A 23,320-nucleotide genomic window follows, 5' to 3' on the forward strand; every position below is an offset into this window, starting at 1 on the left:
AACTTGCTTTTTAGATATGCAAGATCTCTCTTTATCCCACATCCCACAAAGTGAGTGAGACAACCTTAACTTACAAGAAGTGTAAATCTGGAAGATAAGCAAATCATTTCCTTTTTCCTGCTTATAATAAATCTTGTTTATATTAAGATAACTGTTGTATGAGTAATTTCACACAGACATCTCCAAGGAAGAACCACCTCTAAAAAGGGAAGCGGCTGAAGAGTAAAGTGTGTCTGGAACCTATACCCTCTTACTATTTCAGTCAAGGGGTATGGACACAAGTGTCCTTCTAGTGAGTTATATTGCAATTAGGCTGCTGCAGATAAAAACACACATACACGAGAGAGCGAGATGAGTTGGCACCACTGTACAACTTTATATGTAAGAAACAGTACTAACAGACCACGTTTCCATTGGAGTTTATTTTATAAAAAAATTTTTTTTTTATAAATTCCAAAATTAGCAATGTAGCAAGATTATTTGTGTTTCCCACCTTTTGTTTTAGTCACACTTTTTGGTCTCTTTGTTTTCTTTTTCAATGGGGTTGCTTTTTCACCAGCAAATGAATTATTGGTATATCTCTTTGTATTTTTTAATGAAGTACCAAATCTGTGCTTTGGACCAGAGTTCTTTGCGTTGTCTGAACTTTTCTGGTTTTTCTCCTTCTCAACGCAGCGTTTCACTCTAAGCTTTCTTCCATTCACTTCGGAGTTGTTTAGTTTCAGAGCAAGATGTACAGCATCTGTAGTCTATTAAACCAAACACAGTTTTAAAGGTTGGACAGACATTACCTATAAAACCAGAAATCTTTTGTATACATTCTTCTTATGCAAAATTGTAAAATAGAAATCAGTCTGGATAATAGAGCATAGGTATTGTATTCAGGAACACGAGCAGACCTCTGTGCAATACCTAGTTACTCTCTGACAAATACTAGCTTTGAAAGCCTGATTCAGCAAAACAGAGACTTTATTCCATAGCCTATATGCCACTAGTATTAAACAGAACTTCCCACTGAAATCAACAGAGTTCCACTTAAAAATCTGACAGCATGTGATGGCTCTTGCAAGGACAACCAAGAGTCCAGTCCTGAAATCAAACAGATAAGTAACAATATTCTTTGTGCAGTCCACAGGATCAGGCCTTATACAGGTTTCTACAGCTTGGTGTCAGCCTATTTGTAAAAGTCTTCTCTATGATTTAATGAAGCAGGTTCCATAGGAGTCAGGAAATGTAACACTATATTTCTTATATCTGTATCAAAGTTAAATATTTTGATAGTATTTTCTTTCAGAAAAGGGGACTGGGCAGAGGGAACATTTCCTTTGGTAACTGGAAAAGACTTCCCTTTCCACCTTCAAATCACTCCATAAAATTCACTTTCCACTCAGTAGTCCACAACTCCTCTGATGCACAACACTTAGCAGTTTGTGTTATATCTGCTTAATTTACATTAAATGGCTAAGAGAAGCGACATGTCTCCCTATCTGTCTGTAGAGTGCAGTGTATATACTACCATTACTGTGGAAAAGTCAAAAACATAAGATTCAGGCAGACCTTCATTTAGTATTTGGAGAACTCCTGGTCTCCCCAAACATTATCTTTCCGTACCTCAAACAGAACATAGCCAAACCCTTTGCCAGTGCCAGTGTTTTTGTCTCTCACAATTCGAACAGCTACTACATTTCCACATTCAGAAAAGTGTTCTCGCACAGTATCGTCTTCAATTTCTGCAAGCAAGAGAAGTCACTGTGTGGTTAGCGTTATGTTAATGAAATAGACATAGCTTTAGGAGTATTACCAAAAACTCTGCTATAGTTTAAAATTCATATGCACATACACATATATTTTAAATGCTTTAGTTAGGCAAGTAAATTTGATCTGACAGGAAATTATCTACACATTTAACAATAGAGAATACATAAACTAGGACATTTATTTTGAAAAGTGCAGATTAAGTTTTAAGAAACAATACGAACACATCATTAAGCAGAAACAAAGGCTAGGTTAAAATGTCAGTTTATCAAACAATTTACATCTGTGGTTTGAACGGAGCTAAAATTATTATTTTTTAAAACGTGAAACAGTTATTTCACTTTCTATAGCTCTGACTTGTGCTTAAGTGATAATCAGTCTAAATGATAATAGGTCTGATGTGACACTTCTTACAAACATAATATACTTGACTGAAGGTGCTCCTGGTATAATGATACCAGTTAGGTGTGAGATTTTTGAATTGATATAGTTATACAATCACTAGTGTGGATGCAGTTCAATTGGTACAGGTTATTTCTCTTCCTGTAGGAGAATAAGCTATATTGCTCTAAGCCTCTTTATACTGGTATAACTGCATCCACACTAGTGGGAACTGTACTACTTTAACTATACAGGTAAACTTAAACGGATACAAAATTTGTGTATATAGACAAGGCTTCAAGTCCATGTCAGTGCACTCTGGAAATAACTGAACTGGTTCTTCTGCAGAAGCAGAAGAAAAAATATTTTTGTAAGTCTTACTAAACAAACTTTAAAAACAGTTACCAGAACATAATTTTTGCAATCTAGATTTTTAAGGCAGGTCAACTTTTAGATCTAAGTAACTTGATTGTACTTCTCAAAAAAAATTCACTCAACAACCAGAACTGAAAATGATGTTTTAGCAGCACTAAAGAAGAGATTACTTACCATCTACAGTAACTGGAGTTCAAGGTGTCTGTCCTGATGGATGTCCCACTAAAGGTGCACCGTTCGGTCTGCAGAAGCACCTTAGCCATCCTTGTGCCTTGCACTGAGGACATACAGGACTGCAATGGACAAACCACCCTTGGTTCCTTCTCTACTGCCAAGTCCCACAGACACAAGACTACAGAGCAGAAGGTAAGCAGGTAGTGGAGCACCCATAAGGATAAAAATCTCAAAGAACTCCAGTTACCGTGCAAGGTAAGTAACTTCGTCAAATAACGTCCCTATCGATGCTACACTTCAGCTGACTCCCAAGCAATCCTTCTTAGAGGAGCTGGGTGCTTTGAAGTAGGATCTAAAATTGATTGGAGGTTGGCAGTCCCAAATAAAATACCTGCCTGGGATGCATGCACTAGAGCACAGTGCTTTGAGAATGCGTGGATTGAGGCACACGTGGCAGCTCTGAAGGTTTTGGCAATAGGAATGTTCTTTAATATGGAAACAAAGGTGGACTGTGATCTGCTGGAACAGACTATAACCCTAAGAGGGCACAGGATAGCAGAAGTTTCATGGCAGCAGTTTCATGGCAGGAGAACATACAACCAGCAACCCCTTTGGAAAAATCTGTGGGCGGACCTAGGTGTTCCTTTAACTCTGTCTGCAATGGAAACAGATAATCGAGGAGAGTCCCAAAAGGGTCTACTCCTGTTCAAATAGACTATTAACACCTGCCTAATGTCCAAGGTATAAAGGATGGCATCAGTATTCCCTCTAATTTTTTATGTCCATGCGCAGAATGAATTTTGTTACGTTCACCAAAATGGAGGTGATGTGTGACACATCACCTTCATATTGGTGCACATAAAATTTATGTGGTGGGGGTGGGCTATGGGCTGGGGCAGAGAGTTGAGGTGTGGGGGGATGAGGGCTTCGGGCTTAATAGGCAGCTGTGCGGTCATGCAGCTTAGAGGGAACTTAGGATGGCATCCTCCCTAGACCAATGAAATTGTGTGTGAAAAAACTGACAGATGAACAGCCTGATTTGAAAATCCAAGATGATCTTACATAAAACCAGGGGGAATGTGGTTGAATGGATACCTTGTGTATAAGGAAAACTTGCGGGGAGGGCATCAGCCATCAAAGCCCCTAAAACTCACCATCTCTCCAAGCAGAGGTGATGGTCATGAAGATAGTTTTCTTGGTGGCGAAGTGTAAGAGTGAACCCGTAGCCAAAGGTTCAAAGGGAGGTTTCAGCAGAGAAATAAGGACTAAGTTCAAATCCCAGGCTGGGGTGGGCTCACTGATGTCTGGAAACAGGTTAGATAACCCTTTGATGAACCTAGAAGTTGTAGGGTGAGCAAACACCGGAGAATGGAATGCCACAACGTTCAATAGGCGAACTTAACGGAACTCAGAGAAAGGCCTGTTTTCTTCAGATCAAAAAGGCACTTGCTCTAGGATCTCCAAGAGGGGAGAGTCAGTGGAACACAGGTGTAATATCTCTTCCATTTCTGCAGGTAAGTTTTTTCTAGTTGATTCTTTCCTACTGTTCAACAGAACCTCTTGAACCTCTCTGGAACAGGAAAGTTCTGTCCCCAGAAGCCAACCAGGTAACGAACACTGTATGACTCAAGGCTTAAGTTGGGGTGAAAATTGTTTCCTGAGTCCTGAATGAAAAGGTTGCATGTTAATGGAAGACTGATAGAAGGGCGAGAGGACAGACGAATTAGGTATACTAACCACACCTGTCCCTGCCAAATTGTTGTAATTAAGATGACCATGGCTCCATCCTGCTTGATTTTGATTAAAACTCCGAGGATGAGCGATGTCGGAAAATAGGCATACATTAGGTTCTTCAACCAGGACATGAGAAAGGCATCTCCCAAGGAATGGTAACCTTGACCTCCCCTTGAGCAAAACTTTGCACACTTCCTGGTGGTGGTAGTAGTGGCAAAAAGATCTATTTCTGGAAAACCCCAAATGAGAAATCTGTTCTAGTAATTGGTATTGTGTTCTCACTCATGATCCTGAAAGTAGTTCCTGCTGAGAACTTCTGCTACCATGCTTTGGAGGCCAGGTAAATAAACAGCTTGAAAATGTGGTGGGCTGTCCACCAGTTCCATAACTATAGTTTCTGCACAAAGGAAAGGGGTCTCGTTCACCCCTGACAATTTATGTAGTACGAACTGGTCCTGTTGTCTGGTCATTATTAGTACAGATTGTGCTTTGATCATAGGAAGAAAGTGTTGGCAGGCATTCTCGACAGCCCTGAGCTCCAGAAAGTTTATATGGAGGGAAGATTCCTAGGCAGTCCCCCTACCCTCAATAGTATGTTCCTGAAGATGAGGCATAAAAGACATGCACCAAAAACTATGGTGATGGTGGGAGGTAGAGGGGTGAAGAGGATTCCCAAGCAGACTTTACCTGGATTCTTCCACCAGTCGAGAGAGACTAGCACATAGGAAGAGCTTGTTCAAACTGTGTCTGTTGGGAGTATAAACCATTCTGAGCTAGACCCAGAAGCAGCATAGTTGTAACCGGTCATGTCATGGGACAAAGGTGCATGCTGCCATGTGACTGATGAGCTGCAGACAAGACCTGGCAGTTACCTGAGGGCTCACATGGACTTGCATAATCAAATCTGCCACAGTAAGAAATCTGTCCTTGGGTAGGCAAGCTCTGCACATTGAAGCATGAACTCTATTCGCTAAACAGGTACGAGAGTGGACTTTTTGGTACTGAGCTGAAGTCCAAGCATGCCGAATAGAGTTGTAGCTTTTTAGACAGTAGCTTGGACTTGGGCGTAAGAGCTTCCTTTGAGTAACCAATCGCCACCATGACCAAGAAGTCTGAGCCCCCAGTGGGAAAGTAATACTTTTTATTTGATCTCTTCAAAATTGGAGGTGCATAAGCTGGAGTTTGCCAAATTATCTTGGCAGGCTCCAGCAATACCTCATTTATGGGAAAAATTACTTGATTGGAAGATGGTGTATGAAGAATGCCCAAAAGTCTATGCTACGTCTCTTGGACTTCTTCCAAGGGGATATGGAGAATGTCAGTGACTCTCTTCATCAAATCTTGAAATTGCTTGAAATCATGTGTGTGTGTTACCACGGGGAAAGGAGGGCGTAACTGCTTCATCTGGGAGGTCCGAAGAAATATCCGTTTGAGGGATAGTTTCCTTATCAGTTCTTTTTGCTTCGTCTTCAAACTCCTCCTCCTGTGGTGGGGATTGATGTGAGGGGAAGGAAGGGACAGAAGAGTGCTCTTTCTGATCCTCAATTTGAGAGCTATGGGCTCTGGAGAAATGTTGATGGTAGGCTACCCAAGGATCCAATATGGCTGTTAGAGAGGGTCATAAATAAAGGGAATGAGGCACCCAAGGTTTTTCATACCAAGGGGGACGTGGAACGGCTTGAGGCTTTCTGTGTCTAAAGGGTCCCTTGAAGAGAAGGTTCCAAGAGAGCCAGGCCTGGATTGATCATAGAAGGAACCTTGTATAGAAATTTGGGAGTCAGAAGAACTGTTGTCTCCACAGTCCAGAGGGGTGGCATGGAGGAGAGGAGAGGGGGAGACAACGGTGGAGTAGTAGGTTGTCTGTCCATTCCCATGGACATTGGAAAATCAGTTGGTTCCAATGAGTGATTTGTTACCAGGGACAAATTAGGCTATGCTACTGGGAGACTCTTCCTGCACTGAACAATGGAGACTCAAGTTCACTGGAGACTAAGAGGTCTCTGGAGAATCTGAATTCAGGCAGTACCAGGCGGATCTGTGTAGAAACTTGATGAGTCTCAGCAGTGGAAACAACCTGCAGTACCAAGGGTGGTGCAGAGTGCGCTGGTACCAGTTGATTGTGGTTCCCAGATCCATCAGTCAGCAATGAGGAAGTGGAGTTGCAGTCAGTACTGTCTTCCTTGGTGCAGAGTTTCTAGAGTCCCTAGCACCTGCATCATGCTTAGATGGTACCAAGGTATGCTTCGGTACCCTTGCGATTTAGCTGTACTCAAGGGTTTAGATGTAGAGGGACCCTGGGTTCGGAGGCCACTTGAAGCCTCAGTGGTACCCTTTGTGGGACTGGAGGTCTCCAGTACAGAAAGTCTCTTAGGGCCATCTTCTTTCTGAGGAGATCTGGAGCTCCTCTTGGTAGGTGATTTGGCACTATCACCTGTAGATCTCTCTTGTGAAGATCTGGAAGGTGATTCAGCTGAAGAGGTTGTTGGGATGCTGTAGTCACTTGAAGGCTGGTGTAGAGGGAGGGTATCTGGGCCTGGGTCTGATGCAGCTCACAGGGGCATTCCATCATGAGCCATCAGTTCTCTCTCTTTCCTGGAACTCTAGAATCCCGAGCTGATTTTTCACTTACATGGCATGTGAGTATCCCCAAGCAGCTGATACAGTTTGAATGGCTGTCATTAACTGGCAAGTGAGGCAATACTTGAACCCTGGGGATTTAGGCATGCCCCATGGAAAAAGGGGAAGGAGAGTTCCTTTAGGAAAGAGAGGGCACAGGAAGAAACTAAAAGCCTCTCAGATTATCACCCCTGCCCCCCCCAATAAAAATAAACTGTTAAATCTAATCTATTAGTATTAAACTAAAGATTAACTACACTATAAAGCACAAACTAGGTAGATAGCTAAATAAACAGGCACCACTAGACACTATGTCTGAGGCCAAGACGGTTGAGAAGGAACTCAGTGTGGTTTGTCTATCACAGCCCTATATACTCTCAATACAGAGCATGAGGATAGCTAGGGTGCACGTGAAGACCAGACGGGTACTGCTACCAAAAATCCCTGATCAAAGATACAAAAGGTGCAACACCCACAGGGACATTACTCAAAAAAGAAGGTGAAAAACAATGTATTTACATAGTTTGCTAGAAATGTATAACCACCGATAATGTTGCCATTTCACAGTTAAGTTTTAGAATAGGTTAACTAATGTTGAAGTTTTTTTAATATTTAGGTATCTATATACATTACCCTAAATCTTAACAAGTAAAGAAGTATTACAATCAACATAAGCGTCAATTATTTAACATTTACTGAAGAAATAAAATTATGGAATATTGACTGAATGTGAACATCCATTTAAACTTACCATATGAGAGATTTCCCACAAATATAGACCTCTTATTGTCATGCTAAAAATCAACAACAAAAAAAGAACAATAAGCTACTAGGTTATAGGCAAATACAGAAAAGTTCTTCTGAAATCTTATATATTACTTACAGAAGTGGCTTTTGAAGCAAGGTCAACTCTGATGTGAAATCCATTGGCAATTTGAGTTCCATTTCTATTGTAGCACAAGAAAAAAAGGAAAGCTATTAGAACGCAAACAGAAATGGCCAATGAATGACTAAAATGTTTGGATTACAACCTATCACTGGTCTCAAACATAACATTCTTAACAAAGGCAGTTTAAAAAAATCGTTAGACAAAAGTGCTTTTATTTTGAGTCAAACACAATAAACTAGACAATTCATACTTGTAATCTGACATCTGGTAAACCCATTCTCACAAAATATAATGCCATTAATGAGGAACAAAAATGAAACATACCTTTTAAGAGCTTTAGTGGCAGCACCTTCTTCCTTAAAAACCACATAAGCATTAATATATTTCATATTAGGATGCATCTTATGCCTGAAGAGAAAGACAGAAAGTTTACCCTATTTAAGCAATTCTTATGTTTCCCACCCTCCCACCCCATGGTCCTGTGCACATGTCCTGCAAGCCTTGATGTAATTTAAGGTAATGACCTCAGTTCTCTCAAATATACAATTAGCCTGGGGATTGTGCCCCAAACAGCAGTATCTACCACAGTAGCCAAAAGACCTTTACCCCCTCTTTAACAGTTATCTTTTTCAGAGCCAGTTTCTGCAACTTGCTGGGCATCCTCAACCCCTAATGAAATCCCCAAGAATTGAGAATTCTTAGTACCTTGCAGGATCTGGTCTTTAGTAAAGAGAAACACTTGTGTAGGGGCAAGTGATTATCTACAGCAGAAAAAACTACTTATAGGAATTTAAGAAGTTTGTATCACGGAAATCATGGAATGCCTATTTATACTGCGTTTGTGGTTTACTACAACAATCTGTAACCCAATACCCCTCCTTTTTGTCCTATAACTGCACAGGTAGTAATGGATCACTCTACCTTGAATGGTCCCTTACAATATGTGCTAACGACTTATGCTAAACAATCTGTTCCACCTTGCATTTTGCTGTGACACTGGGAGTTCCTTTCCCAGACCTGAAGAAGAGCTGTGTGTGGCTTGAAAGTTTGTCTCTCACCAACATAAGTTGTTTCAATAAAAGATACTACCTCACCCACCTTGTCTATTTTACATACACATAGAGTTGATTATTTTTTTAAAAGATAAAACCATACAAAATAAAAGATAGGAAGGAAACAATCGTGTGTGTGTGTAACATCATTAAAGCTTTAAAAAAAAAAAAAGGTTTCCCCTTTAGCAATAAAATCTGAAACTCAAAGGAGAACCTACTTTATGGCTGCTAACTTTTTGGATAAAGTATCCTCTGCTGGAACCTTCAAGACAAAAAAAAAAGCATTAGCTGAAATGCCTTACTGTGCTTATCAATCTATTTCAAATATTTGTGGAGGAAGTTCAACAGGTATTTCCACCCAAAGTAATATAGCCGCTCTATCAGACAAAATTATTCTAACAACAATTAGGGGAAATTCCAAGGAAAACCTTAAAATGATAAAGAATTGAAATTCAGTTGGTTTAGTTTGTTTCTTGCATTCTAGCATGGTGATTTTAATTTATACACAGCACTGATTTACAATGAAATTGCTATCTCTGTAAAATGTCCTCTAAATCTGTGTTATGGTACTTCAGTCAAAGATTATCTTTAGCAAAACAAGCAACAATATTTCAGACATTTTTCTCCCAAGGAGAATGTGGTTACAATGTAATCAAGTGTTATTATAGGAAGAACAATGTGTGTTGATAGCCAGGTCTACCACAGAAGCCAGCTCTCAAAAGGCTTAATTTAAGTATTTCTAAGTCAAGAAATATTGCTTGTGAACTAATAAAGATATAAGATTTATGAATGCTATCCTTTACGATTACACAGCTGCTTTTATCATATAACGTAAGAGGAAAGAACATACCAAAGAACGGAATCGAATTGATTCTATCTGTCCATATTCCTTAAAAAATGACTTCAGCATCTAAACAGAAATTACATGTATTTTTAATCCATTTTTTCAACCCAGTAATATGAATTATTATTGCTGAATAAGAAAGCATTTTTGTTTCACTCATATAACCCTATTATTTCTATGAATTACTATTACTATAAGATAGATAAGGGAAAAGTTCAAAATATCTTGTAGAGCAGCTTTTGCTCTGTCAAAAGCAGGAAAAATACTGAGTGCAAAAACTGAATTCAGCACTCTGTTCAAATACAAGGAACATCTATAAGATTGTAAGAGTATGATCCTTATTTATTTTCTTTAACCATCAAAATTATTCCTTGGGTTCCAAATTCTCTGCAGACTCCAGATGATGAAAGAAAAAGAAGCTGGTCTGGATTTAGCCTCTCTCACCCGCCTCGCTCCACGCTCCTGGTATTTATTTGAAATTTGCACATTTTATTTCATATAACAGGAATTTCTAGACTCAAATGCAAAAAACCCATATATAATAGAGCAACCTATTTAATCCTAATTTCTCCTATTTCTCTGCTACTGGTAGTAAAGAAGCAAAACACGTATCAATTTAAAATACACAATTTGTTAGAAGTAACAGTGGAAGATTGTATATTTAGTAAAAAACTAGACAACCAGTGAGTATATAATATAACTATATATAGGAAAATGCAGATATATATTCTTCTTTTAAGAGAAGTATCTATGGTCCAGAAAACGACCATTTGGTTAATTTCAGCAAGGGAGAAATTCATTAACTGTACAGGGAAGCAGGGTAATTATATACAAAGTAGTGCCTAATGCAGAAAATACATGAAGATATTTTCTCTCTAGCATCTTTCAGTCATAAGTGTCAGTTTTCAGACAACTGTCCTCTTCAAGTTGAGCGTGTACCTTTAAACTATTCACTTACCTGTACAGTACAGCTGATAGGTAAATTCCCAACAAACACAGTTCTCTGATTCTTTAGTATCTCCTCAGCTTCCTTAATTTGACTTTTCTTCGAGCACTGTTTTACATCCATTTCATTAGCTGAACTAGCAAGGCTTTTGGTGACAGCTTGAGATGTTCTATTTTTTAGCTTCTGTTTGACCTTGATCCCTTTTTCCTCCTCCTCTTCATCTGCCTGTTCCAATGCACACTCTCTTTGGCACAAGTGAAAAACACAACCGGATGATTGTTATGAAAAGCTTTGATTTTTCAGTCTCAAAAGAGAAGTTGTAAGTGTTCTTAAATTGTATTTATAAATGAAACTGTTCAGGTGCAATAACAAGACAACTTCCATTTTTAATGGAAGGATTGAAATGTTATATATACTAAGCAAAAAACAAACTGACCCATAACACTGAAAGTGATTATTTACCAGTGTATTGACTGGTCATTATTGCAATTTGATAGGTGTGACTGAGTAGACAGCAAAAGTAAATCAATTTGATACAAATTAAAATTTTGAAAGAAACTGAATTATTTTACCTAAATTAAGACTAAAAGTGAGTTGTTGTCTTTCTAACATTCAGGGCACACACAATTCGTTGGGGAAGTTTTCTGTCTACATGCTACTAGTTCTTAGTCTATCCAAGACATATACCAAAAAGGTTATGTGAACAATAACTGACATCTATTCAGTTTTAAAAGCAGCCTCTCAAATGTTATGGATGACGTCAGCAGAAACAGCAAATATAAGACTGCAGATTTGGATATGGAAGCTGTCAGTTAAAGATGCAACAGATGCGTCAGAGAGCATATAGGATGGTAACTGTATTTCTAAATGCTGGAACTGAGCGAATTTCATTGTCACCAGGCTAATACAAAGAATAACTTTTTCATCACTGGAATGGTAGTACCTCGCTCACACATACATTTCTGAGGGAATAGACAACATAACAGAGGGTTGCTCTGCCTCTCGGGTATGGGATTGCTAGGAGAAGAAAGTCATGGACAGCCTGCTCATCTACCAGCATATCTCCTCTTTGGGATTTAGGCTTCTTTCTTGTATAAAGCAGACTGTAACCTTAGGGAACACACCTCCTGCAAGAGGACACCTTAGTCCATGCCTCTCAGGGTAGGGGACTAATGTTCCAGACAGTCTCTGCCCTTAACTGCCAAAGGGCGAGGCATTTTATTCCCTATTGGGACAGTCTATATGAAATTATCCATAGTCTCTTTAAAGTCAAGACTAGAAATAGTAAAACAGAACAAATAAGCATTTTATTCTCTGACATAACTATAACACCAAGATTCTGACCTATCTACGTGAAGCTAGGCTGCATCGTCTTTAAAAAATCTTTACGTACCTGTTTGCCAACTTTTTCTCTGCTATAGACAGTTTGTTCTTTTTGGCTTTCTTCAGTTTTATAGGAGGTTCCCGTTTAGTAGATGAGCTCTGAGCTTCTGTTGCCCTTTCCACTTCTGTATGCTTTCGTTTCTTATTCTCCTAAAAAAAGGTATGGTGTATAGAAGTTTATTTCTTTAATATATGACCTGTTACAAAACAGAAAAGTTATTACATAATAACCTCCTCATTTTATGACACCCTGCAAAGCCATTCCAACGTTTTCTACCATGTGATCAAAAAAAAGAAAATTCATTTACAACACCTACAGAATATTTTATATGACATCCAAGTACATTCAACGACGAAATACTTAAGTACACAGCAGAATCTTCATTTTTTTTTTTTATTTTAACTGAGGTCTTGGAGGACATCCAGAACGTTGATGCAATCAAGGGTTCTTAAATTTAAATAAAAATGTCTGCAGTCTTGCAGCACAGAAATGAATTCAGAACAAGAATACTCTCTAGAGTACAAAGGTCTCTTTAGTACAACTGTTTTTACCATCAAGAACAAGGTGAAGATCAAAACTATTCAATCAAGATAAAATTTAAGTAAACTTTTAAGTTTTCATGAACTTCTGGTAGCTCATTTCTAAGTTGGCCATTTCAGGTGGCACAGACGTAGATATTTATACTGTTCTGACAGATACTCAAGATGAGGTTTGAAAGTGATCTCTCAAACTCCCACACCTCAGACCACTGGAGACAGTGATTTCATGAAGGGACCAAGCTCAGTTGATAGGAGTATGATGTGACCCATACTTTTCTTGGGGCCAAATCCTTCCTTTACATACTGTAAAATATAAATCAGGGCAGATTCATGGATAAGAGATCACTGAGAAACTGTATCTCATGCTCCTTGGAGACAAGAAAGAAAAGTGTTGTGTTGGCCCAAGTCTGTCACAAAACCGCTTAAACAGTTCTGATGAAGCTGGCATAGGTATTTTTAAAAGCCTTTTTGTTCAGCAAGTCTGCAAAGAAACAACAATCGCTAATGTATTACATGACACTTAAGGCTTATCATTACTGTACAGCTGCTGTTTACTAAATTTTTTTAATGTCACCTGATTTTCCTCAATTTGCATAGGACCATAAATAAAAATAATACTCGCAAATATGGAAGAATGTTAATGTGCTGTGCATCTACAGATTATTCCTTGATTGTTTTAAAGAAAAAAGTCCATGTCAGAAACAGACATTACTCCCATCTTAAGATAAAGAAAAGTCATTAAACTGTTATCGCTCAGTCTCTGTAATACATGCATGAGCAGACAAAAGTAAAAATGGCATCACTTCTACAGCTTGTCATGCCGATGAAGTATTGTTGTTTCTGTGATAATTTAATCTAGATGTAGTAGTAGTGCCAATATTACTGCAAAGGTTAGTTTATACATTAGCTTACAATTGGATTGGAGAACCCATAAAGTTTGTAATTCATCTTGGTTTTGGGGTAAATTCACTTGAAGAAATGAACACAGTCATTGAAATTTTTTGCACTATATATGTAAGCAGAACTTTACCTCCTCTGATTAATTAAATACTGCCAACTACTTTAATTTTTATATTGTATGTTCATTTTCCTTTTAAAAACTTGATAAAAGTTTTTCCTAGCACTTTGTCAGCTCCCATTTATATTGTTTTAAAAGTAAACTAAAACATTACTTAACTTCTATTTATTGCATAACCACCATTTTCAAATTCAACTGAAACCACAGATCTGTAGCAAATGCTAAATTAATAAAGGATCTGATAACAAGCAAAACTGATCAGATTGTGCATTGACAGTATGTCTAATATAACTTCTAAACCTTAATGATTTGATTCAATAGGGAAAGTTTTTCATTGGACAACAGTCTGGATGTATCATATACCAATCAAATGCTCATAATGCATAGATGTCAAAAAAGAGTCAAAGGTTTTTCAAATCACTCAACTGATGACCATCTGACAACAAACCAGAAGCCAGTTTGCTTACTTTGTACGAGTCATCTGAATGTGAGTTGTCTTACAAAGCAATTAAGGGCAGAAATTGCTGTTTAGCAAGTAAAGTTTTCTGTAATTCTTTCATTCCATTTTCTTCTTTTTGTGGAAATAAAATAAAATTTGATCTTTTATACAAGTTCTGTAACAGCTTGTAAATAATTACTGAGGAAATGATAAGATACCATGACTACCCCAGCACCCGCCAAAAATACTAACATTTGGGATGGTGAAATGAGGAAATATGATGGCATGCAGAATAACCACAACAGTGTATTAGTTACACTCTATCATATGCCAGGCCCTTAGCTAGTTTTAAGTACAAAAGCCCAACATATTGTCTTTTATTAATCTAATAATCAGATATGGTTAACTCCGTGAAGCCAAGGGCACTTACTGGTCTTTAATGAACTGACAAAGGACCTGTAAGGAGTGCTTCATCACTATTATATCTATATATTTAAATTATTTGTTCCCTCTCCCCACTTACATGTACTGTTTTGTTTGTTTTTATTTTGATGAAGACATTATTAGCCCTCTTGCTTCCTTCGTGGGAACAGAAGATATATATGGAAAGCTGCCACTACCTCCTTCAACTGTCAGACAAGTTAGTTTTCTGATATATGGATTTTATTTATATTCACAGTCCTCATCAGACGAGGAGCACTGGTCAGATACTTGAAAACTGGGAGTTAGATCCCAGTGTTCCAAGAAGTTTTCAATGGACTCTGCCTGGCCTAAAGGAAAAACCAAAATCATTTCCTATGAGAAGGGTCATTAATTTACAATGAAGTAACTATATATACATATATATTAAAAAGTTACTTACTCTTGGCACAGCAACAAACACTGGCTGTGTTTCAGACTCAGAAGCATTAAAAAGATGTGCCAAGGGGTGTGGGCTGCATGTTGTGGACTTATTTTGAAACAAACTGTTGACAACTTGTCCAATGACATAGTCTTCAGATGATGCACCTGCTTCATTTCGCTCACATTCCTTGCTATTAAAAAAAGGAAAAGAAATTGTTCATCTGGTGTCATTCAATACTGCTAAAGGTCTCAGTGTCGCCAGTGCTAGTCTAACTTTAGGTTTTAGGAGGTGCAACAGATTTAGAGAACCAACTCCAATATTTTCATGAAAATAGATCACTTGCACAGTTATAATTCTAACTATTTCCTAAAACAATACAGGTAAAGACAAAAATTTTCAAAATGTTGCATGAGGAAATAACCGCCATAGCCAATAACAAACTGGAGTCATGTGACTAAAACACTTTCTAATTGTTCAAAAGCTTTAAGGGAAACTATTTTGTAAATTAAAGCATCAGTTATCTCCAACACACTATACCGTGTGTTAAAAGCTGCAAAAATCTAAAAGAAATTAAACAACTTAGTGCTGAATTTCTTAAGACAAATAATCTTGTAGATGAAGAAATTAATTGAAGAAAAAAATTAAGAGCTAAGCAACTACATCTTGAATGACATTTTGACAGGGGAGCAGAGTGGGCATAACTGTTCATAAATATGTGGATGTGTCAATAATACAGGAAATGTAAGCATTAACAATACTTCACATTTCTATAAAACCTTCCAGCTAAACGTTATTTGCAAATAACATCAGAAACAAGAAGCCTGCCAAACAATCGGAGGGGCCACCAAGGATAAAGGCACTACAGGAGCACTCAAAGAAGATAAGGCCATTGCAGAGAAGCTAAATGAATTGTTTCCACTAGCGTTCACTGTAGACGATCTGAGGGAGAGTCCCATACCTAAGTCATTCTTTTTTAGAAGACAAATCTGAGGAACTGTCCCAGATTGATGTGTCAGTAGAGATGGTTTTGAAACAAATTAATAAATTAATCAGTAATAAGTCACCAGGACCAGACAGTATTCACCCAAGAATTCTGAAGGAACTCAAATATGAAATTGCAGAACTACTAACTGTGATATGCAACCTATCGCTTAAATCAGCCTCTGTACTAGATGACTGGAGGATAGCTAATGTAACACCAATTTTTAGAAAAGCCTCCAGAGGTAATCCTGGCAATTACAGGCTGGTAAGCCTAACTTCAGTACCAAACTGTCTGAAACTATAGTAAAGAACAGAATTAACACACACATAGATAAACACAATATGTTGAGGAAGAGTCAACACAGCTTTTGTAAAGGGAAATCATGCCTCACCCATCTATTAGAATTCTTTGAGGGAGTCAACAAACATGTGGACAAGGGTGATCCAGTGGATATAGTTTACTTTCAGAAAGCTTTGACAAGGTCCCTCACCAAAGCCTCTTAAGCGAAGCAAGCAGCCATGGGATAAGAGGGAGGGTCCTTTCATGGATCAGTAACTGGTTAAAAAGATAGGAAACAAAGGACAGAAATAAGTGGTCAGTTTTCACAGTGAAGAGAGGTAAATAGTGGGGTCCCCTGTGCTGTTCAACACATTATAAATGATCTGGAAAAGGGGGTGAACAGTGAGGTGGCAAAGTTTGCAGACAATACAAAATTACTCCAAGTAGTCAAGTCCAAAGCTGACTGCAAAGAATTACAAGGGGATCTCACTAAACTGGGGGATTGAGCAACAAAATGGCAGTTGAAATTCAGTGCTGATAAATATAAAGTAATGCTCACTGGAAAACATAATCCCAACTATACATACAAAATGATGGGGTCTAAATTAGCTGTTCCCACTTAAGACAGAGATCCTGGAGTCAGGGCGGATAATTGTCTGAAACCATCTGCTCAATGTGCAGTGGCAGCCAAAGAAGCTAACAGAATTAGGAACCATTAGAAAAGGGATAGATAATAAGACAGAAAATATCATAATGTCACTATATAAATCCCACACCTTGAATACTGTTTGTAGTTCTGATTACTCCATCTCAAAATAGATAAAAGAACTGGAAAAAGTACAGAGAAGGGGAACAAAAATTATTAGGGGTATGGAACAACTTCCATATGAGAAGAGATTAAAATGACTCAGACTGTTTATCTTAGAAATGAGATGACTAAGGGGGGATATGACAGAGGTCTATAAAATCATGAATGGTGTACAGAAAACGAATAGGGAAGTGTTATTTACCTCTCTTCACATAATACAAAAACCAGAAGTCACCTAATGAAAATAACAGATTTAAAACAAACGTAAGGAAGTACTTCTTTACACAATGCATAGATAATCTGTGGAACTCGTTGCCAGAGGATGTTGCCCAGGACAAAAGTATAATTGCATTAAAAAAGAATTAGAAAAATTCATGGCAGTTAGGTTCATCAATAGCTATTAGCCAAGATGGTCAGGGATGCAATCCCATGCTCTGGATGTCCCTAAACCTCTGACTGCCAGAAGGTCAACTGGACAACAGTGGATGGATCACTCTAACCGTAAGCATTCATGGACAGAGGACTGTTCTCTCAGGATGGACTTCACCTGAGTAGGGAGAGAAATAGACTTCTAGGATGGAGGCTAGCACAACTGATTAAGAGACCTTTAAACTAGGAATTTGGGGGAGATAGTTGGCGGATGTGCAGGTAATCTCCATGCCGGATTTTAACACTGAGAGGGAAGAAAACGAAGTAAGAAAGGATACAGCCGTGGGTAGGAGAATGGACATAAGGAGGAAGGGTAGTGTAGATACCAGTCTAATAGGTGATACTGGTGGTAGAATGTCTGTGCCCAGTCGGATAAAGAATGTGAGCGAAGCCAAACAGCAAAAATTAAGATGTTTGTACGCTAATGTGAGGAGCCTAGGTAACAAAAGGGAGGAACTAGAGCTCCTAGTGCACGAAGTGAAACCAGATATTACAGAGATAACAGAAACATGGCGGAATAGTAGTCATGACTGGAATACAGGTATTGAAGGGTATGTGTTGTTTAGGAAAGACCGAAATAAAGGCAAAGGTGGTGGAGTAGCATTGTATATCAATGATGAAGTAGACTGTAAAGAAACAAGAAGCGATGGAATGGATAAGACAGAGTCCATTTGGGCAAAAATTACATTGTGGAAGAAAACTATAAGAGCCTCCCCTGGGATAGTGCTTGGGATGTGCTATAGACCACCAGGATCCAATTTGGATATGGATAAAGACCTCTTTAATGTTTTTAATGAAATAAATACTAATGGGAGTTTTGTGATCATGGAAGACTTAACTTCCCAAATATAGACTGGAGGACAAGTGCTGGTAATAATAATAGAGCTCAGATTTTCCTGGATGTGATAGCTGATGGATTCCTTCACCAAGTAGTTGCTGAACCAACAAGAGGCGATGCCATTTTAGATTTAGTTTTGGTGAGTAATGAGGACCTCATAGAAGAAATGGTTGTAGGGGACAACCTTGCTTCGAGTGATCATGAGCTAATTCAGTTCAAACTAAATGGAAGGATAAACAAAAATAGATCTGCGACTAGGGTTTTTTATTTCAAAAGGGCTAACTTTAAAAAATTAAGGCAATTAGTTAGGGAAGTGGGTTGGCCTGAAGAACTCATGGATCTAAAGGCAGAGGAGGCCTGGAATTACTTCAAGTCAAAGTTGCAGAAACTATCAGAAGCCTGCATCCCAAGAAAGGGGAAAAAATTCATAGGCAGGAGTTGTAGACCAAGCAGGATGAGCAAGCATCTCAGAGAGTTGATTAAGAAAAAGCAGAAAGCCTACAAGGTGTGGAAGACGGGAGGGATTAGCAAGGAAAGCTACCTTATCGAGGTCAGAACATGTAGGGATAAAGTGAGAAAGGCCAAAAGCCATGTAGAGTTGGACCTTCAAAACGGAATTAAAACCAATAGTAAAAGCTTCTATAGTCATGTAAATAAGGAGAAAACAAAGAAAGAAGAAGTGGGACCGCTAAACACTGAGGATGGAGTGGAGGTTAAGGATAATCTAGGCATGGCCCAAAATCTAAACAAATACTTTGCCTCAGTCTTTAATGAGGCTAAATGAGGAGGTTAGAAATAATGGTAGGATGACAAATGGGAATGAGGATATGGAGATAGATATTACTACATCCGAGGTAGAAGCCAAACTCGAACAGCTTAATGGGACTAAATCGGGGGGGGGGGCCCAGATAACCTTCAAGAATATTAAAGGAACTGGCACACGAAATTGCAAGCCCATTAGCAAGTATTTTTAATGAATCCGTAAACTCAGGGGCTGTACCGTATGACTGAAGAATTACTAACGTAGTTCCTATTTTTAAGAAAGGAGAAAAAAAAAAAAGTGATGTGGGTAACTATAGGCCTGTTAGTTTGACATCTGTAGTATGCAAGGTCTTGGAAAAATTTTTGAAGGAGAAAGTAGTTAAGGACATTGAGGTCCATGGTAACTGGGACAAAATACAACATGGTTTTACAAAAGGTAGATTGTGCCAAACCAACCTGATCTCCTTCTTTGAGAAGGTAACAGATTTTTTAGATAAAGGAAACACAGTGGATCTCGATTTCAGTAAAGCATTTGATATGGTTCCACATGAGGAATTATTAGCTAAATTGGAAAAGATGGGATCAACATGAAAATTGACAGGTGGATAAGGAACTGGGTGAAGGGGAGACTACAATGGGTCACCCTGAAAGGTGAACTGTCAGGCTGGAGGGAGGTTACTAGGGGAGTTCCTCAGGGATTGGTTTTGGTACCAATCTTATTTAATCTTATTACTGACCTTGGCACAAAATGTGGGAATGTGCTAATAAAGTTTATGGATGACACAAAGTTGGGAGGTATTGCCAATACAGAGAAGGATCGGGATATCATACAGGAAGATCTGGATGACCTTGTAAACTGGAGTAATAGTAATAGGATGAAATTTAATAGTGAAAAGTGCAAGATCATGCATTTAGGGATTAATGACAGAAAATTTTATAAGATGGGGACGCATCTCTTGGAAGTAACAGAGGAGGAGAAGGACCTTGGAGTATTGGTTGATCACAGGATGACTATGAGCTGCCAATGTGATATGGCTGTGAAAAAAGCTAATGCGGTCTTGGGATGCATGAGGCGAGGTATTTCCAGTAGAGATAAGGAGGTGTTAGTACCGTTATACAAGGCACCGGTGAGACCTCATCTGGAACATTGTGTGCAGTTCTGGTCTCCTATGTTTAAGGAGGATGAATTCAAACTAGAACAGGTATACAGAAGGGCTACTAGGATGATCCGAGGAATGGCAAACCTGTCTTATGAAAGGAGACTCCAGGAGCTTGGCTTGTTTAGCCGAACCAAAAGAAGGCTGAGGGGAGATATGATTGCTCTCTATAAATATATCAGAGGGATAAATACCAGGGAGGGAAGAGGAATTATTTAAGCTCAGTGCCAATGTGGACACAAGAACAAATGGATATAACCTGGCCCTTGGGAAGTTTAGATTTGAAATTAGATGAAGGTTTCTAATGAAGTTCTGGAACAGCCTTCCAAGGGGAGCAGCGGGGGCAAAAGACATATCTGGCTTCAAGACTAAGCTTGATAAATTTATGGAGGAGATCGTATGATGGGACAGCCTAAATTTGGCAATTAATTGATCTTTGACTATTAGCGGTAAATATGCCCAATGGCCTGTGATGGGATGTTAGACAGGGTAGGATCTGAGTTACTACAGAGATTTCTTTCCTGGGTGTCTGGCTGGTGAGTCTTGCCCACATGCTCAGGGTTTAGCTGATCGCCATATTTGGGGTTGGGAAGGAATTTTCCTCCAGGGCAGATTGGCAGAGGCCCTGGGGGTTTTTTGCCTTCCTCTGCAGCGTGGGGCATGGGTCACTTGCTGGAGGATTCTCTGCACCTTGAAGTCTTTAAACCACGATTTGAGGACTTCAATAGCTCAGACATAGGTTAGGGGTTTGTTACAGGAGTGGGTGGATGAGATTCTGTGGCCTGCGTTGTGCAGGAGGTCAGACTAGATGACCATAATGGTGTCTTCTGACCTTAAAGTCTATGATTCTATGTTCTATTCACTCTGGCATCAGCCACTGTTGGAAGCCAGGATACTGGGCTAGATGGACTATTGGTGTGTCTCACTATGACCATTCTTATGCTATGTTCTTATTGGTATAGCTACAAATGTCCACTGATGTGTCAGAGAGGATAAGGTTTTTGTTATGTTGATGAGAGACAAATCTTCAAGCTTAGCAGAGCTTTTTTACCTTACCCACTTTGTTTCTCTCATATCCTGGGACCCACCTTAGCTACAACACTGCAAATACTAAGGAGTCGATCCACACTAGAGTTTATCTTGTAGCACAGAGATCCCTAAATCCAGTGGATTTAGTTACTCAGTAATGGCCCTTTACTATGGAAAGCCTTGGGTGCCATAGGGCTGCAACAGAAGCTCCTAACCAAACTCCTTTTGGCCTCTCTAGCATAGGGAGCATTGCCAGAGCATCCTGGCAGCAGCAATGTCCCGTAGGCAACTGCCACAAGAGACAGCATTCTAAGATCTCTTCTAACTTGCAGGAAAGGTATGAAACAAGACTGACATTTGGGTAGCCCCACAATAAGGGGGCTGTAAAAGCACTTTAAAATCAACTCTGCATTCTTGTAGCTTATGTAGGCTATACCGTATAATTTTCCAAGACCCATCTTTTCTTTGTGCTTGCTATCGATCCCATATACACAGCTGGCAAATTATATCTTTAGATGACAGTTAAAGTCATATACTATAGTTAGGCTTAGCAGCATTTGATTTTTTTCTTAAACGTAATTTGACACGCTTGTTGTCAGGTTTTTTTCCCAGATCAATTTCAATTTTCAGTTGTGCAAAGTTACAGTGGGGCTTTGAGACTGACGGAGTGACAGCACCCTGCACACTATCGGGGGGCGGTGGGGTGGGGGGGGGAGCACGAAAGGGAATCCGGGGCTCTGAGACTCTGCAGCGACCATCTGTGCAGTGCTGACCTAAGCAAGACCTGCACGAAAGACGCAGGTCGGAGGCGCCTCACGCCGGGCGCGCTGCGGCGCAGTGCCCGGCGCCTCGTGCCAACGCGGGACTCACCCTCGCCCCGACGTGACCCGGGACGCCCCCTGCCGACGGGGTTTCTCCTCCCCCTCATGGGGCTGAGCAGCGGGCGGGTCCCTGGATTTCTCCTCCCCGGGGCTGCGAACGGTGACGCGCCATCCCCACCCCCACCCCCGGGTAGGAGGCAGCGGACAAGGGACAGGCGGGACGGGGGGCACCCGAACCCCCGCTCCCGCGGCAAGCAGCGGCCGTTCCAGCTCGCTCCCCGCTCGCTGCTTCGTGGAGGCCTCGGACACGGAGCGCACGCGCGGGAGCCGGGGGGGGGAGGGGGGCGGGGCAGGGCAGGGGCGGGCGACGGTTGGTGATTGAGAAGGGGTGCGGGCCGCGCGCTCTCACCCTGCTCCGCGCGGCGCGGGCCTTGGAGCTTTCGCCGCTTGAGAAGTTTTCATCTGGGTGGGGGGGGCAGTTCCATTTAGACTCGACCCTCGCTCCGGGAAGCGCCGCGGCAAGCGAGCCGCGGAGCGCGCGACCCAGGCCCAGCGAAATGACGTTACTTCCGGCGTGCTGGTAGGTCAGGCTGAAGCGTTCGCGCGCCCCCTAGCGGGGAGGGGAAGCGAGGCTGCTATGGGCGTGAGCCAGCGCGCTTCCCAAAGGGCCCGCCCCGGGGGTGGAGCCGCGCGCGCCCATAGGCAGCGCCCGCCCTGAGCTGAGCCCCGGGGCCCGGGATTTTTCTGCTCTGGGGCCCTGCTTGGACCCCGCGGGTGCGGTCCGCCCGCCTGACGCCTTGCTACAGCGCTGTCAGGCCCCGCCAGCGGCCCCCTGGCCGTGGGGAGCGGAGGCCACCGGCCCGGAGGGTGCCTGGCACTGCCCCAGTGCGCGGGACTCGCGCCCCTGCCCGTGGTGAGCGCCGGCGCGTCCGTGGGCTGCCCCGACCGGAGCAGGGTCCCCGCTTCGCCCGTCAGGGGCCGTTCGCTTGAGCGGAGGCACAGGGCGGGGAGACCCGCCTCTCACTCGCTGTCTCAGGCGCAGCGCCCGGCCCGTCCGGCGCCACAGCAGCCGGCGGATGAGGCGGCGCGGGGCACGCGTGGGTCTGTCTGGTAGAGCAGCCTGCTGGGGAGCCCGGCTGGCGGCGCCTCCTGCCCGGGCCCAAGGGGGGAATGTGCCCGTGGCGAGATGCAGCGGCGCATTCGCCTTCCGCCTCTGAAGGCGCGA

General features: G+C 41.0%; 1 protein-coding gene across 1 annotated transcript; it reads right to left on the reverse strand.

Moving 5' to 3' along the window:
* Positions 1-352: 352 nt before the first annotated feature.
* Positions 353-22,677, reverse strand: RBM34 (RNA binding motif protein 34; the record flags this gene model as incomplete). The annotated part of the gene is made up of 11 exons (XM_084624939.1): positions 353-749; positions 1,612-1,730; positions 7,787-7,829; positions 7,919-7,982; positions 8,249-8,332; positions 9,195-9,238; positions 9,827-9,886; positions 10,779-11,010; positions 12,160-12,299; positions 15,009-15,180; positions 22,505-22,677. Coding segments are annotated over 11 exons (1,404 nt in total), but the record flags the coding sequence as incomplete, so codon positions are not given.
* Between the last annotated feature and the right edge of the window lie 643 nt (positions 22,678-23,320).

Source organism: Lepidochelys olivacea (assembly GCF_965140295.1).
Source record: "Lepidochelys olivacea isolate rLepOli2 genome assembly, chromosome: 3".
Classification (NCBI taxonomy): domain Eukaryota; kingdom Metazoa; phylum Chordata; order Testudines; family Cheloniidae; genus Lepidochelys; species Lepidochelys olivacea.